We start from the raw sequence: 19366 nt of genomic DNA, 5'->3' as shown, positions 1-19366 counted from the left end.
CCATTTGGCACTGTACACTTTAAAGCAATAGTTTTTTCACTGAGAAACTCTTTCATCAGGATTGTTAATGTGCAGATATAGACTGATAAAATTTTCAAAAGCTGTAAATACTGGATACAGGCTTGGCATTCTTTATATCTGACTGAAAATACATCTAGAAAACACATTGTATTTATAAAGGTACAGACTATGATGAAGACTTCATAAGCATCAAGTCTCATGCAAGATAGCTTGACCAAAACCCAAGAGTTACCACACTGAGCAACTTCCTTTGGTTGTCAGAAATCAATGCTGAACTTGGGAGAATTTGGGGCAGAGAAGGAATGGAGGCATGTTTCACAAGTTCTCTGTCCAACCCTACCTTGGCTGTGCTGGAAGTCTCACAGGGTAATTTCTCCAATTCCGGCCATCGCTGTTTAATTGTATCAAGCATTTCTTTGTAGCTCACCATCTTCTTGAAGTTCCATTTATTGCCTAGAATTAACAAAACCAGCCTAACCTTAGACTGCGGATTTTATTTTCTTAATTAGCAGAGAACCACCTTCACATTCTCTGTAAGTGTCAAGCTGAGGTGTTCCAGCCCAAATGAGTCCTTCTACAGCTTATGTAGGGAAGAAGATAACCTGCAAAAAACTTCAGACAATTCCTAATTCCCTTAAAGAGCTCATCAAAACCTCCAGAGAGAAGTCTATGGGGTGCACATCCACCAGCCAGCTGACTTGTGCCCAAAAAGAATCTCAAAGCAGCAGTACTTACCATCAAATGGCATGTATTCTATGAACCTCACATCAAGGGGCAAATCCTTTGTGAAATCCACAAAGTCCAGCACTTCATCCTCATTAAAGCCTCTCATCACCACACAGTTTACCTGCAGGTTAAAGCAGACACCTGAAATTAGAGAGCAGAGTATGACCTGCACTCCCAGCTGCACAAGGAGATGATATGAATTCTCCTCATTACTTCTTGATGAAATCTTCCCGTTTTTCTCCGGTTTTACTAAAAATTATTCATGGGCTGGGAGGTGAGATGGAATATAATAAATTCCTTATCAGGTGATCTGTATGTATGGTAAAACAAAACAGTTTCAGAGTAAAGAAACGCTGGCTTTACCTTAACAGGATGGTAGCCAAGTTCAGTGGCTTTGTGGATTCCTTCCATTACCTTGTGAAAGCCTAAGATACAAAAAGAGTGAAAAATAATTTGTATTGTTTCAAAGCAGAATGCAAAAGGTGGTTATTAAATACAAGACAAAGAGATGACAAATAAAAACAATCTGATTCAGCAGACAGGGCTGCAAGTAAGAATAGCTGCAAATAATAAGACTTTAATTATACCCCTCTCACAACTCCCAAAGACTACCAAATTACTGTGCTCAAGTCATTGAGATCAATATTTAACTGATATTTGAGTAATCAACAATACTGGTATGATTTTTTTATATCTTTGGATATCCAGATATTATTAGCATAAGATTGTGTGCTTCCCTGTAAGACAGCTTTCCTTGTGTTACATTCTTCTTAAAGGGAATGGAGAGAATTTATGAACTGCCTCCAGATGCAATGAAGAAGGAATAACAAATTAATGTTTATTTTATAGTAATGGCTTATGTCTTTTCTACAATGTCAGAATTTCTCTGTTCTGAATCGGACAGCAATGTTGCTAAGTTAATTTTAAAAGGATTTTTCTAAAGTACATTTGGGGTGGAATGGGTTTAGGAACAACAAAAAGCCCCTCGATTCCCTGTTCAACCCTGGCTGCAGATGTAATTAGCCTCCCAAATCTACTGACTATTCATTAGTCAGAAGATCAGAAGCAGCACTTTTCAGGACCATCATTTTTATGACTAAACACAGGAAATTAGTGAACAAAATGTGGCAGAGATTAGAGCATTTAGGAAAGCAATTCAATTGGCCTTTGACCCTTGAAAACAAATGAAAGATGTAAAAAAACTACAGTGACTTCAAGGAATAAAGTTCCCAGTTCCATCCTACCATTTAGTGTGGCCTACACCTGCCAGCTGCTCTCAAACAGAAATATATAGTTAATTTAGGGCAGGTGTCTTTACCCCTACATGTACCTCTTAAAGCTGGAAGAAAAATAAAGCAACTATGCAATTTTAGAATTCCAAGGTCATTTAGGAAAGCCTCTTAATGATCTCATTCAAACCCCCAGACTTTTCATCAAACCATCAGTTCCATATTTTGGGTATTATTCCCTCCCTGCCATGCTCAGCTGCTGGCAGAGATCAGAGGTGAGCAAGAATGTGACAGCAAACTCTTGAACTCTACACAAGTTGGTGAGTGGGGGTGCTCAGCTGCTTGCCCCATATTTGTGAATGTCTCTTCTACCCTGGCAGGTTCTAGACTAAGTTCCACTCCTGTTCTACACATGAAACTTGGGTATGAGAGATAAAACACTGTATGAGACTGAGCTCCTTCTTCCAAAGCTGTAGTCTTCAACAGCAAACACTTTATATGTGCTAATTTTGATGACAATCCCCAGGCTGCTCCCAGTCATGTTTTTCGGCACAGGTCCATCACCCTCCTTTCCTTATCTATGATCTACTGGAAACTCAGATTCTCTAGTGAACAGATCATACCTTCATTACTCTGTAAATGCTTTAGCAGAAAAAAACAGTAACTCAGTAGTATTCTTTGCATACTTAACATGGGATGCATCAGAAAAAAAGAAAACTAAAGACACAAAAATTTCACTTCACTGCTCTCTGGCTAGTAAAGGCATTATAAAGCATGGACATAGGAAAGCAGAAGATAAAATTATTTAATAAACCAGTTTTAATGCTAATCCTGGCTGCAAAAAGTGGTGAAAAGCAAAGTTATTTCACATAGTGAAATAACTCTCGAAAACAACTGTTCACAGTTATGGTCTGCCACCCTTCTCAATCACCATCTACTTGTGCACGTGCCCAGGAAGTTTCCAGCACCTGTGGTAGATCTCATTCTAATTAAGGAAGATAGCAGGTATATTATAGCAACAGAGATAATGATACACTGCTGTAAGCCAGAGCCATAAATGGTATCAAAAAGCTCTGCTACTACTCAGAAAATCTAATCTGTGACCACAGGATCATAGAAAGGAGAAACTCAATGTAACTAAAAAGGCCAGGAAGCAACCACTTCTCCTCTTTCACACAATGAAAAATTTTAATACTTTCATCGTATTTGATTTCTTATGAAGTTAGAACTTTAGCCAGCCTTACAGTACAGAGAACTGTAGAGACATCCAGAAAAACCCTATATGGAACAAAACCTCCCAGCATTTAATCCTTACAGGAAAAAAGGCTTCAGGCCTACATTTAATGATACAATTACAATATATCAGTACCTCACCTTCATTGTATGAAACATACACACAAAAAAAAAAGGACAGGTCATGAAACAGGTTATACTGGCTACCTGCATGAAAGCATTTTTCATTTATTCTAAAATGCTTTCACACATCAGTGAAATCTCTGATGATCTCACAGACATTTTGTCTATCCCAACCATCTGCAAGTAGGAGCAGATGTGATGCAGGGCATCTGCAACAAAAATACACATTTTCTGCATCTTCTTAAAACCCTACATCGACTTTCCAGCAAAACAGAGAAATTATTCCAAGTTTCACAAGTTCCTGGTAAGCTCCATAATCAGATGCCACCTTTACTTTCCAGAGACGTTATCAGCCTGTAGGAGTCCAATACCAGGAATCCCTCTCACCTTAACAGAACTATATCTTGTTGCTTCTGGAACTGCCACAGGAAACAGGGGAGCTCTGCAGGGCAGGCACTCTATTCTCTGCTCATGCCACACTTGGAAATTTCCTAATACATAAAAATGCTCAAGAAAGAAAAAAAAAATTGGCATTTTACGTAATTTCAGCCTTTAACCTTAACAAAAGGAAAAAAAAAAAGAAAAAACCCAAAGCAATAGAACTCAGTGTTACTATTTTTGCCTGACCTCTGCTTAGAAAAAATGTCTATTAATCTATTATTTGGAGACTTTTTCTCCTCTTAAAAAATATTCAGTAATAGAAATTGCCTTGTTCATTGTCCATGCTGCTCAATTGAGCAATTTCTCTCTTTGTTGGTAAAAGATCTTTTTTTCTTTAAAGGTGGAAGAGAAAATTTATATAAATAAGAATACCTTCATCCCCTAATAACTTTTAGTTTACTTTATAAGTGGCACATTCCTAACAGCTTTTATTCAGATATGAAGATCTCTGGCCTTATAATTCAGGAAGCTGGAGGCTCAGGTTTGCCCCTTCAGTGGCAAAACAAGGACTTGTTCCTAATGAATGGCACAAACCAGGTAATACTCAAGCACGGAGAGCAGAAGGAAAGTGCACAGTCAACACCTGATTGTGATTAGTTACTCCCAGATACCACTCTGGGAGCCAACTACGCCATGACACAACCAGTACAATGCAACAGCCTACACTGGAACTGATTTCTGCACCATGACACAGAAACCTGAAGTAATACTCCCATAGAGACTGTTGACAAGGACACCTTTCTGCACCTGCCAGCAGAACTTCGGTTTGCTAGCAGTGACTCAAATGCTGACATTACTTCTCACAGCATTCCAGACTTCTACAAGCCCTTCCCTACACGTATCTGAGATTGTGGCACCATCTGGTGGCTATTTAGAAGTTTTGTCAGACTTGGACGTTCACAAACTGCTGAAGTTACACTGCTGGACAGGAAGAGAATGATACAACACCAAATCAGTTTTAGTTTGGAAGGAAGCCCAACCATGAAGCTGAGCTCTGTGATCAGCTTTAGGATTCATTTAAACCAGAATCTGTAAGACTGGGCATAGCCAAGCATTTTTTAAATTTCACTTGTAATTACTTGCTCAGTAGGAGAGAAGTTACAAAGCCAACGTCCCTCCTCAAATTACCTCAGGCATGGTTTGTGTTTATTCCTATTAAAAAGTAGTGGATACAGAACATCACTAACCACAAGTGAGACCACTGCTAGCACACCCCAAATATAACTTCCAAAAACTGCCACTATTTGTAACAAGAAGTTCAGTTCTTGTGACATCTTTGTCCCCAGGTGGTATAGCAAAAACATCTGGGTTTTTTTGAACAGTAATAAAGAAGAGCAGAACACAAGATTAACACAAGTTTTAGAGAGTCCTCTTGAGAGCTATGACTAACCAAGTATAGATTATGTGACTAACCACATGACTAACTCTGGCAAGTTGAGCATCTTCCACTTCACCAGCTCCAACAAAACAGGCTCTACCTGCTAAGCATTACAGAAAGGAGGAAAAAGAGTCACTATTGAATAATCCAGTATAGACTACTTTTCCTAGCCTCAGAAGGACAGCAATTCACTTCCCCCCTGAAAGTAACTGACTGTGAAAAATACAGTAAGCAACTCCAAACATTCCTGCAAGTGGCCTTAGAAGACAAGTTTGTACCTTTCCTTCGGACAATGAACTCAAATTTAGCTGGCACCAGAGTATCCAGGCTAATGTTAATGGCATTCAGTCCTGCTTCCTTCAGCCGGGGCAGCAGTCTGGTTAAGTTGATTCCATTGGTTGTGACAGCAATTGTTTTCAGCCCTTCTAGCTTGTACAGTTCACCTAGGAAAGAAAAGTAAAAAGAACACTTTAAAAAAGTAATTAAACTAAAAGGTTTAAAGGTTAAACAGAAAACCCAAAAGATTTGTGAAACAAAGGAAAATGTATCACTGAATATGTGAAGAAAATGTGGACACTTCAGTGCTTTGGCCTTCTTCCAGTTGTACTGGTTTAAGACACCAATTTTAACACAAATCCATTTCAAAAGGTATGAGAGAACAGCTTACTGCAAGTGAAACTGGTGTTAAAGTTTTGTTTTATTAAAATGCACACTAGTTTTGTTTCTAATTTCCAAAATATCTACTTTATTGTTGAAAGGCAGCTCCTGATTTTGTGTACTTTCTTTTCGTCATCCACCTTTGCAAATTGAGTTTTATGTCCTGCAATAATAAGCAGCAAGCCAACCCTTTCACAACTGACACCTGACCTAACTGTTTGTTTAGCAACTTCTATCCTACAATGCTTTACCAAAAACCAGTTCTAACCCAGAGGTAGCTGCCAGCAGTAGAACTTTAAACTTATGAAAGAAATATGACATGCAGTCCTAACTAAACATAAAAAGGTCAACATACTAGACTATTACAGAGAATCCAAGGCAACAACATCCAAAGGGACAAAACATTTGCACTTGACAACTGAAATATTTCCATTACCAGTGGTAGCCCAGCCGACTGGAGAGTGCTTACGCAAGACACTAAAAAAATGGCTAACAAAAGAAAACAGCATAAGAAACAGCTAATATAATGAAATTAAGATTTAGAAAAGAGATGCCTCCTCATAAGCCAAATGCAGAAATCTTCAGCATACCAGATCTCCAGTTATCAGTAAGCTTTCAAAACTCCAGTTATCAGTACAGTAACAAACATGAAAAAAAAACTCATAAACAACTTGCAGAAGCAGAGCCACAGCAAAATAATTTACTTTGGTTTTTCCTCCCTCCCTCATAGCCTCCACCCTAATTATTTAAGAAATATTTGAAGAACCCTTACTTTTGAGGCAGCTGTAATTACAGCACAAACATTTCATAATTCACTCGTCCCTCACTATTTTACCTCTATTTATTCAAGTTGATAAGGACTTTATTTCTGCTTTATCTCATTGCCTAGCTCTTTTCAAAATATTCAGCCTAAGCCAAGTCCAGAACATTGGAATGGGTCAAGCTAGGTCACAGCAAAGATGCTGAAGTTTACAGCAGCAGCATTTTAGAACATGATTAAGAGCTCCATAAAGACATGAGCTTGTAGGGAAAGAGCAATCCTTACTAAGAGAGATTGTTTTTCTGGCCTTCAGCTCTCAAAGTCCTCCCAAATGACCAAGAATAACCTCTTCCTAGAGGATAAGTGCTACTATTCAATTTTGCCAAAGATTATTTAATGCTAGCTATCACTAGCAGCCCAATCTTTGTGAGAGTAAAGGATACATGCTACAGCCAGAGGATAGTTAGGGAACATCACTACTTTTATTTATAGCTTCTAAATGCACAAAATGCTCAACCTCAGAACAACTGGGAAAAAAAGTCTAGGTGTCATAGAGATTTCATTGCTGGAAATGTAAAGGTATTGGATAAAACTAATGCTATTCTGCAGCCTAAAATGGAAAAATATTAAGAAGTAGCACCAGCTGATGTCCATGGATCTTTTTCCTCATCAGACAGGGCAAGATACAGGATGAAGCACTGGAAGTACACTAACATATGGAATTAACTTAGCAACAAACTGGACAGTAGAGAACTGAGAGAAGTTAAGAGATGGAGGCTTAATACTAACACCAACAAGTTAAAAAGGACCAGTCAGAACACGCTACCAGGTGTAACCTTCACAGTGCCTTGGTTTCTTGGCTTGTTGACCTCTAAAATTAAAAGGGATTAAAAGAGACTTCCTAACTTTGTAACTCTCCTCCTACATGTTTGCTGCCTTTAGTCATTGCTTTAGCACCAATCAGCCCAAGCAAAGGTAACTGACAAAAACTAAAACGTAGAAAAGGAAACAGAAGAAATGCTATAAGTCTACAGCATGAAACTAAAACTTTTATGTCAAGCTTGAGCTATGAAATAAACCACTTTACATTTATGTTTTCCTTTAGGATCAGGAGCACCTTCTTAAATAGACAGTTTTCTTCCATATTCTCCTCCAATCATTTCTTCAATTGTACTTTGCCCGACTGACTCCAGAAAAGTGTGCATGCTTCCTAACACATGAACTAAGTCTAACCTGCACCACTTCACTCTTGAAATGGGTAAAAAAAATAAAAAAAGTTGCTATGAATAGGCATCCAATATTCCACCCTCCACCCCATGGAAAATTATTTCATCAGTGCAGATGCGCATTCCCCAGACTAATAATAACAAATAGCTATCAGCGAGTTTATATCCGGTGCTTATTTAAATTCTGAGTATCCCACAGGGGATGGATTCTATATTCCACTATCAGCTGCTTCACAAAAGTCTCAAACATATGTTTTCAGCAGTCCCCAGGACATAATTTAGCTTTCAGCAAGTATTAGATGCTGACTCACAGTTTATGTACATGTATCTGTTAAAAGATTTTAAATAATCTAAAGAACTGTAGCAGGTCTCTGAATAGCATGGTCTCCCACAGTAGCTTCAAGTTACATCTGTTCATTGAAACAACTAAAAAACTTGAATTTGTGTATTAAAGAATTTGGTAACAGAAATCCAGCATTAACATTTTTGAGCTTTACTGGTATTTCACAGATCATTTGTAGTTTGGAGAAAGGCTTGCTGAAAATAAACCTAAGTTAAACCTCAACCCAATTAAGCACAAGATATTGTAGCCAGCTTTGCCAAAACAATCTAGAAAACCAGACTAACCTTATCCCAGACCAAACCAGCACATTGTGCTAAGATGGCTTCAATAAAGATGCTTTACTCAAATTCTGCAGAAGACATTTTTGGGCTTGGTTTTTCCCATAGTTATTACATTGATCTATTTACTTTTCAGTGTCTTATCTTGACCCCAGACTGGAGTACCATAGAGTAACACTAAAGTCTGAGAAAACAGAAAGTGTTTGTAGACCTAATCCAACAGTTTTCAACAGACCATAAAAAAACCTAGCCAGACTAATACAAATCCACAACAGAATGAACTAATACCACATGACGAACATCTTGACATCCCTTACCTTCACCCCAAGATCACTACTGTCATCCACTAAAATGATCACTTATGAATCTGTCAAAGTCAGCTTTGAATAGGAACATGGGCAGAATGATGAAAATCCAAAACCATCCATTTCTTCCTTTCAGGCACAAAAATAAACCTTTGAGAATTCTATCACTGGACTAAGCCAAAACAAAAAGACATCTATCCTTCCAGTACTAATACTTCTGAATTGCAGCAATACAATAATGATTCTGCAGTGACCTGACCACTCCACCTAGACTATCAACATCATAAGAACTATGTTAAGTCATCAGCTACCACTGACAAATAAAAAGGTGCCTACAATACACTAGGAAAGAAAGTGAACTGCACTGAACTGATGACATGGTTGGTTTCAACTCATTTTCATGTCAATATCACGTGCTGAACTGCAAAGTTTTATTGTATTGTAAACTGCAACCTAATTTAAAAATCTAGTTCCCTTTTACAGGAGCCAATAATTATACCTATCATCATTGGAAAGAATCTATTATCTTGAAGGAAACATGTATCTTTAAAGGCATATGGCTTCTTCAGTACTAAAACCACCCCAAACCCATCATGCATGGGCAAAATGTTCTAGACAATGGTATTTCAGAGTTCTAAAAGGTTAGTGCAATTTCAGAACTCATAATCAAAGTTCAAGAAGACACACCCCAGCTCACTCCAGTCACACCTTTTCCAGCTATGAACAGGTCAATGCTACAAACTACAACAGCTCTTCTGATTCCTTCTGAAGGTCATCTTCTTTGTAAAAAGTCTTTTATCCAAATCCTGAACAAACAGAGCAGAGAACATTTTCTGCACAAAAACTCACTGCATCAGTAGGCAATTTTTCTTCTTTCAAGACCTTCTTCTTCTATATAAACCTCCTTCTTATCTTCAATACTTAGAAGAGTGTATGCCCAGAAATAGACAAGTTCAGTTGTCTACAATAGACCAAAGTGCACTAACCTACACAGCCTTAATCTAATTCATTGCCACTACACAAATCTACTGCAAGATATGAGAATTTAGACGGAGGAAAAAAGCACCTGACTCAAGAAAAAAGATCCAGGCTTTGTCATTTAACACAATACCAATCAAAGCAGACAGAATTCTAAAATTTATCCAGTAATTTACCCTTCACTGAAGTAACAGTCTTCATCAATAAATTTAAAAACAGGTTTTTCCACCATTCCTTATTAAACACAAGCAAGGAACGTCTGTTATGAAGGTAGCTAAACAAAACCACCAAAAAAACACGCTCCTAAAAAATCAAAACTTGTTTTGTTTGTAGCACGTATCACTTGTTCCTCCCCAGTGAGGACCTGATCATATAAATTCTTGATTTTTCACCCTCAGGATCCATAATTGCAAGCTACTGTAGTAGATGTTGAATATAAAAGCAATAAGCAATGCTAAGTTCAGCTGGTATAATACAAAGACACGTAAGTTCCATGCAAGCAGCAGAGAACTGGAAAACTTCTGGAAGGCACCTTGCATTTCACAATGTTGGGAGAAAGCATCACAGTAAATGTGCAATTATTCTTCTGGTTGCCAGACTGTGTCAGTAGATAGCTGTAAGAGCAATTCTTGGATCAACATGTAGCAAGTCACTCTGAAACACTCTGTAGTGATTTGGAACTCACCCACAATATCCACCACATCAGGACGGATAAGTGGCTCTCCCCCTGTCAGTCGGATCTTGTCCACACCTTCTTTCACAAACAGCCTGGCTAAGGTGATTATCTCCTGGGTAGTTAGTAGCTCTGATTTTGGAGTCAGCTGAACACCTTCCTCAGGCATACAGTACTGACCTGAAACAAAGGTTACAGAAATACATGAGGCAAAAAATAACCCACAACAATTAATCTAATATTGATGGGCAAAATGCACCAAGGGCAGCTGTCTTTAATGGATGCTAAATCACACCAACTGTGCAAAAATTTTACAATCTTCTAACAATTTCCTGGTTTACTTCAGAGGAAAACTCAACACTAATCTGACATGCCTCAAAATGACAATGGATCCACTCTGAAGAAAAAGATGACCTTACTTCTAGCTAAACTACATTCAAACAGAGACACCAAGTTCAAGCAGCAAGCAGTGAAACATCACCAGATTTTGCAGAAGTAATTGTGGGAATGCCTAGGTATGAGCTCTCCTGCTCACAAAGACTTTGGACACACGAGCATCATTATCTAAACCACACCAAGTCTGATAAGAGATCTGTCACTTCCACCTGTCTCTGGTAGATCCCTAGGCTTGCTCCAGGTTTCCCATCCCACCAGTAGCACAGACCCAGTTAGACAATAATCTGTCATTTATTGTTACTTTGTGAAGACAAGAAACAGCACAGGGCCAACACAGCAATGATACCCTAAGCCAAACCTTGGCTTGTGCACAATATGTGCAGAGGAGTTTTGTGCATGGAAACAGCAGACACTTACACCTGAGGTTGCATTTCTCAGTCAACGAAATGCGCAAGTAATTGTGCTGCCGCCCAAAGCTGTCCACCAAAAAAGCAGAGAATGGAGCAGCATGTTCCAGTACAAAGCGTTCTCTTCCTGAGCTTTGTAATTCCTGTAACAGAAACAAGCAAGTGTTAAATATTTGAATAGTTACCCTGTCAACTTGCTGTACAAATATCAACTTTGAACTCAACTGATAATTATTATTCCATTTTTCCCCACACAGACAGCTGCCCAAGGAAAACCATTGTCAAAAGTGGCCATTCATTAAGTTCCACACCCTACCTACCTACATCCATTACTACAATTTTCCCTGTCTTTGCCACAGGTATATATCAGGCTTTTGTGCAGAACAGAAGGTGTGTTTGTTCAACTTCCTGTCTTTCCTAGAATAAATGATCCAGGATCACTTAGGCTCACTACACCCCCTGGGTAAATGAAATTATAGAGAAGGGGCTCTTCCTGCATTTCAGCACAAAATAACCTGAAGTTGATGAAACACTGCATCTCTGCTTGTGTTCCTACCATATTCCGTATGCAATATTCACATCTTGTTAACGGCAAAACTTAATTATTGCTATATACAATTATGTTTCATGCCACCTGTCTTCATTTCCAATGAAGTCTTCTTGCCTAAACCCTTACAACAGAATATCTCCCAAAGGTTTGTCTCAGTTAAAAGATGACAAATAATGCAGGGCATGGTGGAACTGGAAGAGAAGTGTGTGATTCTGAACACCTGTTCAAACTGAATAAAAAATAATCAGAATTTTAACAATTTCTTTATTAACTATCACGAAGTGAATATTACAAGTGATTTCTACTTAAAATTTTGGGGTTTTTTTTAAGCACCATGTTATACATTCTAGAACAGCACAATTTTTAGGAAGTATGAATGTTTACCCTCTAGAATGAGGGCATAAGAAGGATGAGGAGCTGCTGGAGCAAGACCAGATGAGGCCACAAAGCTGCTCAGGTGGCTGGAGCTCCTCTCCTAAGAAAACCAGCTGAGAGCTGGATCTGTTCAGCCTGGGGAGGAGACAGATGGCTTTGGGGAGACATTATCACTTTCCAGTACCTAAAGGGGACTACAGGAGAGCTGGAGAGGGACTTCTTAAAGGGTCTGTAGTGTTAGGACAAAGGAGAATGGTTTTAAACTGAAAAAGAGTAGACTTAGATATTAGGAAGAATTTCTGTACAGTGGGAGTGGTGAAGCACTGGAACAGGCTTCCCAGAGAAGCTGTGGATGCCCATCCCTGGAAGGGCTGGATGGGCTTTGAGCAAGGTCTAGTGCAAGGTGTCCCGTGGGAGGGGGTTAGAACTAGATGATCTTATAGGCCCCTTCCAACCCAAACCATTCTAGACTTCTATGTCCACATTAGGTATCAAATATCCCAAATAGTAGCTGTAAACAAATATATTTCAAGTTTATATCAAGTAACTTCAAAGTATCAGTACCATCAATGCCAAAAAGGTTAATGTATAGCAAGGTCTAAATGCAGGGAGTCTTATTGCCTTTAGCCCATGACTTTCCAATTACAATGTTACAGCTCTCTTTTTCTACACCTGTAAAGCTGAAACCACTCTGCTACTTTTGGAAAATATTTTGGTACCTCAAGTGAAACTTACAGTAACTGAGCAAACTCTTATCACAGTACTGCAGAAAAGCAATAATTTACCAACATACTTTTATCAGCTGGTGGATACTTGCTTCAGGCACTACATACAAACATCCAAAACCAACATAATTCAAACTCTGCTAAGTATTTTCATCTACTACATAAGAGTTAAATTAACATTTTATAGGAGGTCAATTTGGTAAGTCATGAATGAGGCATGAATGCCTAGCATCACATAATAAACCAGAGAAAACTAAATAATTAAGGGAATCGCCTTCACTGGGTTGTTAGTTAACCCCCTACAGACATTTAACAGTCAGCAAATTTCATATCTAGTGGAAAGGCACATACAAAACCATTTCTGTATACATGGTCTTCACAAAGTTTGTGCGTGTGTGCATGTGTGCATCAGCTGCAGAATTGTGCCTCAAGTTAAAATTGTGTGCGCTAGTCTCTATAGGCTGCAGCAGGCAAAGGCTTAAACAAAGTTTTGACATAAATTAAGATGCAGAATTAGGACCCAAACAAAATGACACATTTAGTGGGTATTTAAACTGCTTACCTAAGCAAAAGTTACGACTCACGTCCAGTGAAAAACACACATAAAATTTCCAGACATACCAAAATCAGAATGTATGGGATGGTTCCAAGGGACTGGGCAGGAACACACAAAGCCACAGCCATCAGCTCCCTGGCTTTGGATATCACTAGTAACCCAAGGAGCTAAGCCTGCACAGGATTTCCCTACAACCCTTGCAAAAAATCTAGAAATGGTCAGCTAAAATGTTAAATCACCCAGGTATACTTCTTCAAAACATTTTATTGTGAAACCATTTGTAAGAAACATTTGTGGGTGGGTGGAAGCCATAGAGGACCCTCAGTGATCAAATCAACCAGATAGAAAAGGTTATCTGGGGAAGAGACCCAACTTCAGCCACCAGCAGCCGCAGCAATTTTATTTCCAGCTGTGCTAACACCAGGCTCCTGCTAAACTTACAAGCAGGAGTAGTCATTCTTGGCAGCACAATCTTTTCCCTAACCTTTAAACAATCCACTGTACTTGATCCAAACAGTTTTGTGGTAAGATAAGAAGAACTTACTCGAAGAATATCCAGAGTGAGGCTAAGCTAGAGGAGACAAGGGAGATACAAAGTGGCTGTTTCAAAGCCCAGAAAACATCTGTTTACCCCTGATAAAACTGCAGTAGTAGTTTCTACAGAATTGCATTTTTCCGGAAGAAAGCAATCCCTTTCAGTTTCAGGGGCTGCAGCAGCAGAGGCGTATGGGGTGAAGGCCAGCCCTGCCAGACTCGGCCTTCCCTTCCTGCATCAGCAGAAGTGCAGCCACACCCATTGCACACACACTCTCCTTCACCTCCCCTTCCTGCAGCATGCAGAACAAGACAGCTGGTTTTTAAACACCCGGGGAAAATGCTCCAGATTAGGGGTGTGTAGGTTCCTGTAGAGCTTTAGGTTACCAAAAAAATCCCAATTTGGGAATCCATTGCTTAAGACAGAAATGCTGGCTCTGTTCCACTTATTTTAAGTGTTTCTCCAAATACAAGCCAGGTTAACTGAAAGAGCCCAGGTAAATATCCAGACTTCATTTCTTCATCTTCCTCAGTCAGAAAATTCAAGCCTGAAAAGATTCAATCTAAGGATATTTTTAATCTGCCAAACTCAGAAAAGAAACACAACACAAAAAGGTGTTTTTTTTTCCTTGAAAACTATGCTGCTTTCTGGCCTGGCTGGATATCTGATGTTCTCCTTCCTATTATTTTGGAAAGGTGTTCACATTTGAGAAGGAAAGCACTCCCAGGTTTATTAAAACTACCTAAGCCCCTCTTGTGGAAGCTCTCCTCTTCTGTTTCTTTCCCAGTAACGCTTTTTTGCAACTTTTTCAGGATTGGGTTTCCTTCACTTGAAGACAGAACAGTACAAACATCTTGCCTCTCAGTTGTAGAGTGTGCATTAAAGGGAGGGAAAGAAGGGAAAAGTTGTCCCCCCTGGAAGAAAGGTAGGGGCAAATGAGGGACACTTTGATACTTTCATGTAATGAAAGACAAGACTGCATACTTTCAAAGACAGTAATATGCTTAAAATAATTTCCAGGAAGGAGACCTCACTGGAGTGGGACACAGAAGACCAGTTCTGTTGCTGGTCTGTCATCCGTCTGCATGGCTGCTAAAGGTAAGGCTGCTAAAGTAAGAGGAATAATACTGCCCTTCATTAATTACTCAAAGTGAACTGTAAAGAAGCAGCATTAAAAGAACAGGTACTCAGCATAGATTGGCCTCAATAAACGTAAAAGTTTCTCCAAAGTGGGGAGTTACAGAACAGGGAAAAGAAAAATGTTTTACACAGCTACTAGAACTTCTTTCCATCATTTTCTTGTTGTGTATAGAAATGGGTTTGTCTGGGAGGGAAAAACAACAGGAGATGGAATTTTTAAGTGAATTCAGTTTCTGACCAATTAGATTGCAGCACAGAGGAATTAGCAGATACCCATAAGCCATAATAGCTGATACCTATCAGCTTAAACTCCAACAGAGGTGGATTCTGTACTACCAAAACTGCTACTACACCCAGCACCTGCTCATGTTTTTATCAATACCACAGAAAAGGCCAGTTATCAGAGATGAAAACTCAGCTGCCTTCCTGGTTAACTCAGAGCAAGGATAAAGCCTTCCCTCAGGTTGTTGTGTAAGTAGGATTCTCTGAAGGGGAAGAATAGGTTGAGGTTGAACCTTGTCACTTGCAGCCTTTGTGAGAGCTATTGGAACGGGAAGAAAGCAAAAGCCTGCTACAGTTCCCAGGCTACAGGAAAAGGGTTATTCAGTTTCCTGAAGTAAGAAAAGGTGGATGGTTGCTGGTATTTTAACATATCAATGCCCAATTATTTTTCCACTCAAAAGGGATGTCTATAACCCACAAGTCCCCACTCCCCTCTCTCTATAGTTGTCAGGAGACACTTCTGCACATGGGAGGAGTATGCCCTGTCATACAGTGTGCTTTATCTGATCCATGAAAAAAACAGGTTCATTCCCTGGGCTGTCAATCACATGTTCTATACTAGTACTGAAAGAATGAGAGTTTAGATGACTGCACCTAGCAGCTATATTTTGACAAGCTGTCAACCCTTCAGACCTGACAACTCACCTATGATTTCCAGGACAGCTCTTCTAACAATGCAGCAAAATTGGAAGCTGTCAGCAGAGGTATTAATAACTACCAGGAACACCACAAACTGACAGATACTAGAAAGGCTCAGTTAAACACAAGGGGGCAGACAACAGAATTCTTATCTACTAATCAAGCTGAAGATCAAGTAGTATCCTTGCTCTACTTTTCCAACTTCACTTCTTCCCCAGTGATATTTGTGCACCATAAAAGAGTAAAGATTTTTATTTGTGCACCATAAAAGAGTAAAGCTTTTTATTTGTGCACTATAAAAGAGTAAATGCAAAGACTTCTGCATGGACCTCAGGGACTACCTGAGGTTGTGACCTGTGTATCCATGACACTGTTAGTGCTGCTCCTGCATCCATTGGCTCTTCGAGCTCCTGCAATCCCACTGGGTTTGTGCACAGCACTGCTGTCTCAGTGTAGCACCTAACACTGCTGCAGTGTCACAGACACAACTCAGCAAGAGTCATGCCTCACCTTTAGCATCTTTGTAGAGAAGTGGTGACATAATGTCCTTGGTTCAATCTGGAAATCAGACAACCGCAGAGGTTGAAATGGGTCTAAGTAGGCCAAGTGCCAGAATGAGGTCTGAGCTGAGAAGTCCAAGACAAATGTTTTTGTGAGGGCTCAGCAGCTGCTGCCCAAGAGCTGACCCCAAACAGCAGGCTATGCTTGTGGGTACTGGCATGGAGAGCACTGCCAAGGGACTGCCACTGGCTACCCACAAAACAGAGCAGCAACACACAGAGCCTTTGAAACACAGCCGAGATTTAGGGCCATGTGAGGTCTTTCTGGGCAAGCTGGACTCTCCACTTTATCCCACTACTGAAGGCTTCATTGTGGCCACAGAAATTTTCAGGTAGTTGTGTTTGGATTACAGGATTGCAAGAGCAGATGGAATAAAATGAAGTGAAACTTTGTATCAAAACCCTTACTGGACATGATACATCTAGAAAAGAATTTAAAAAAATATGCTGATTTCCAGTTTTGTAGTAGAAATAGGTCATCCTACCTGATCGTTTTAGTTCAAGAATACAGTCTGGACATGTATTTTCATGGGTACAAGATGGCAGGATGGCATCGAACTTTGTTAACCGTGAACTAGTCAAGAAAAATTCAAAGAAACATTTGCACTCAACAAACCATGAAAATGCTACTTCGGAGTGCCTGTAGCTTCATGCCCTGTTCTAGCCTTAGAAAAGGAACTCCACTCTGTCAACACATCCGAGACTGACAAGTATATCTCAAAAACCAAGATTCAAACAAGTAAATTGTTTGCCACACACCGCAAGTACAACAGCGGTACTGACCCCACTGTTTGCAACCCAACCCAAAAGACTTCAAGTGGATGGCCTTGGACACAGCCTCCCAATTGTCTCTTGAACTGCCTGAATTGCAGAGTTCTTCCTTCCATAGCTGGAATGACCATTTTAAAGGGGACTGAAATATAGTCTAGTGCTCTCTTCTCCCCTTTGCACACACCTCCTCCCCAAAACCTCAGGAAACTGAACAGAACCCATGAATACTTGCAGCTCCAGCACAGAAGACAGGCAAGCAGTATTCACAACTGTCTTGAATGTTTGAATGTTCTCTCATTTGAAAGCACATTTCACTGTCCCCTATGTCTGTAATGCTAATTGTGTCTCTCTACAGATGAATCCCAGGAGAAACTGAGAACAGAAAAGAGAAATGAGTATATTATCCCTGTATAGCTACTAAGTCTGCAGTTCCTTTCTTTTCGTACACTAGCTCACTTCTCAAGCGCTGCAGGATATGACCCAGTGGCCTGGCACACTTCTAATATTTACAATACCACAAATGCGTATGCCCCAGCCCATTCTTTCCAGCTACCATGGCTTTTTGTCCCTAAGGGAGGTAGGGTTTTCAGATGGATGCTGTAATCAAGCTCCCTCAAAACTACTCCTGAATGTTTGTTACAGCTACCCAATGTAAAGAAAGTAGTGAAAAGTAATTCTGATCAGAATTTATAAAAATGTTTATGGCCTAGGAAAACAACCACAAACCACACAAAACAAATTCAATAACCTTTCTAGTTTCTGGAGTCAAGTAAGCATTCAATAAAGCAACACACGAATCCATTTGGTTTCCTGTAAATAAGTGGCAGTGAATGCCTTCAATTCTGGCGACACGGAGTCTGTCACTAGTAGCTTTAGCCTATTTTCTGTTTGTTAAAGCCAGCCATGCAATTGCAAGTAACTCAATAAATCATGTCCCAGCTGGGATTGCTCTGTGCTCCATGCTCTATTTCTGCTAGACAGTTACAGAACCTTTGCCTTTCCGCGTAGCTTTTTCTTCTGCATCAGGACACAAAGAGACCGAATCCGTTCGAGGGATGTAAAGCTAAACAGGGAGAAGCCGTATCACGGCAACTCCTGAGCTGACTTCGTCCCAGCACCAGAACAAACAGGTTCGGTGCGAAGTTCGCATGACCATCGGAGCACAACCACCGAAAGCTCCCAAACCACTCGGGTTTTGACCCAGGCTGATCAAAGAGCGTTGTGTAATCTCCAATTTGGCTGGGCAGGAGCGCAGGACCGGCTCGGCCCACGAGACCGAGTGCCCCACGTCCTTCCAAAGCGTGACATTTCAACAAAAGAAGAACGCAGCATTATGCATCACTACATATTTTGCTGACTGTTCCCTCCGCCCCTATAGATAGTCAGCTCATGTTCACCGCACAAACAGATCGCTCCGGGATACGTCGCGAGATTCTATGGACAGGTCGCATTTCTCTGCGGTGCCCAAGACCCCCTGGCCGCCCCGCCACGGTTACCAGAGCGCCCCTGCACCAAACACATCCTCCTAGGGACGAGACAGCGGCACGGCACGGCACGGCACGGCACGGTTCAGCTCCCCCGTGCCCCCCGAGCCCTCCCCGCCCCGCCGGTCCCCCCGGGCCCGCCTCACCTGCGCGGCGGCCGAGGCGGCGCCGGCGCGCGCCCCGCTGCTGCAGGCGCGGCGCGAGGCGGCCCCGCGCGCCCCCGGCAGCAGCCGCCCCCACGCGCACAGCGCCGCCGCCGCCGCCGCCATGCGGCTCCGCTGCCCCGGCGCGCGGGGGGCGCCGCCGCCGGTCACGCGGGGAGGCAGCCAATGGGAGTGGCGGCCGCCGTGCTGCACGCCGGGAGTTGTAGTTCGCTCCCCTCAGGCCAGCGGGTTGAGGGAAGGGTGGAGGGTGCCCGCAAGGTCACTCGGCACCGCTGCGTGCTCCCCGGGCAGGTCACAGAATCACGGGGTATTCTGAGTGGAAAGAGAGACACAAGCATCATCGGGTTTAACTCTTAGCCCTGCATAGGGTCATCCCCAATAGTCACCCCATGTGCACAAGTGTTGCCTCTA

General features: G+C 41.0%; 1 protein-coding gene across 3 annotated transcripts in view; it reads right to left on the bottom strand.

Moving 5' to 3' along the window:
• Positions 1 to 19088, bottom strand: part of MOCS1 (molybdenum cofactor synthesis 1) — a 29646-nt gene extending 10558 nt beyond the window's left edge. For all 3 annotated transcript variants that reach the window (XM_031504236.3, XM_021541771.3, XM_085576096.1), the window contains exons 1-7: positions 18938 to 19088; positions 11185 to 11317; positions 10384 to 10551; positions 5430 to 5594; positions 1111 to 1172; positions 757 to 868; positions 362 to 474 (exon numbers count right to left, since the gene is read on the bottom strand). In XM_031504236.3, coding sequence (XP_031360096.3) covers positions 362 to 474; positions 757 to 868; positions 1111 to 1172; positions 5430 to 5594; positions 10384 to 10551; positions 11185 to 11317; positions 18938 to 19060 — 876 coding nt within the window. In that variant the 5' untranslated portion in view covers positions 19061 to 19088. The remainder of the gene's footprint in view (positions 1 to 361; positions 475 to 756; positions 869 to 1110; positions 1173 to 5429; positions 5595 to 10383; positions 10552 to 11184; positions 11318 to 18937) is intronic.
• Positions 19089 to 19366: the final 278 nt, after the last annotated feature.

Source organism: Lonchura striata, chromosome 3 (assembly GCF_050655825.1).
Source record: "Lonchura striata isolate lonStrDom1 chromosome 3, ASM5065582v1, whole genome shotgun sequence".
Classification (NCBI taxonomy): domain Eukaryota; kingdom Metazoa; phylum Chordata; class Aves; order Passeriformes; family Estrildidae; genus Lonchura; species Lonchura striata.
Note: the sequence above shows the minus strand (reverse complement) of the source record. Positions and strands in the feature narration are given on the sequence as shown.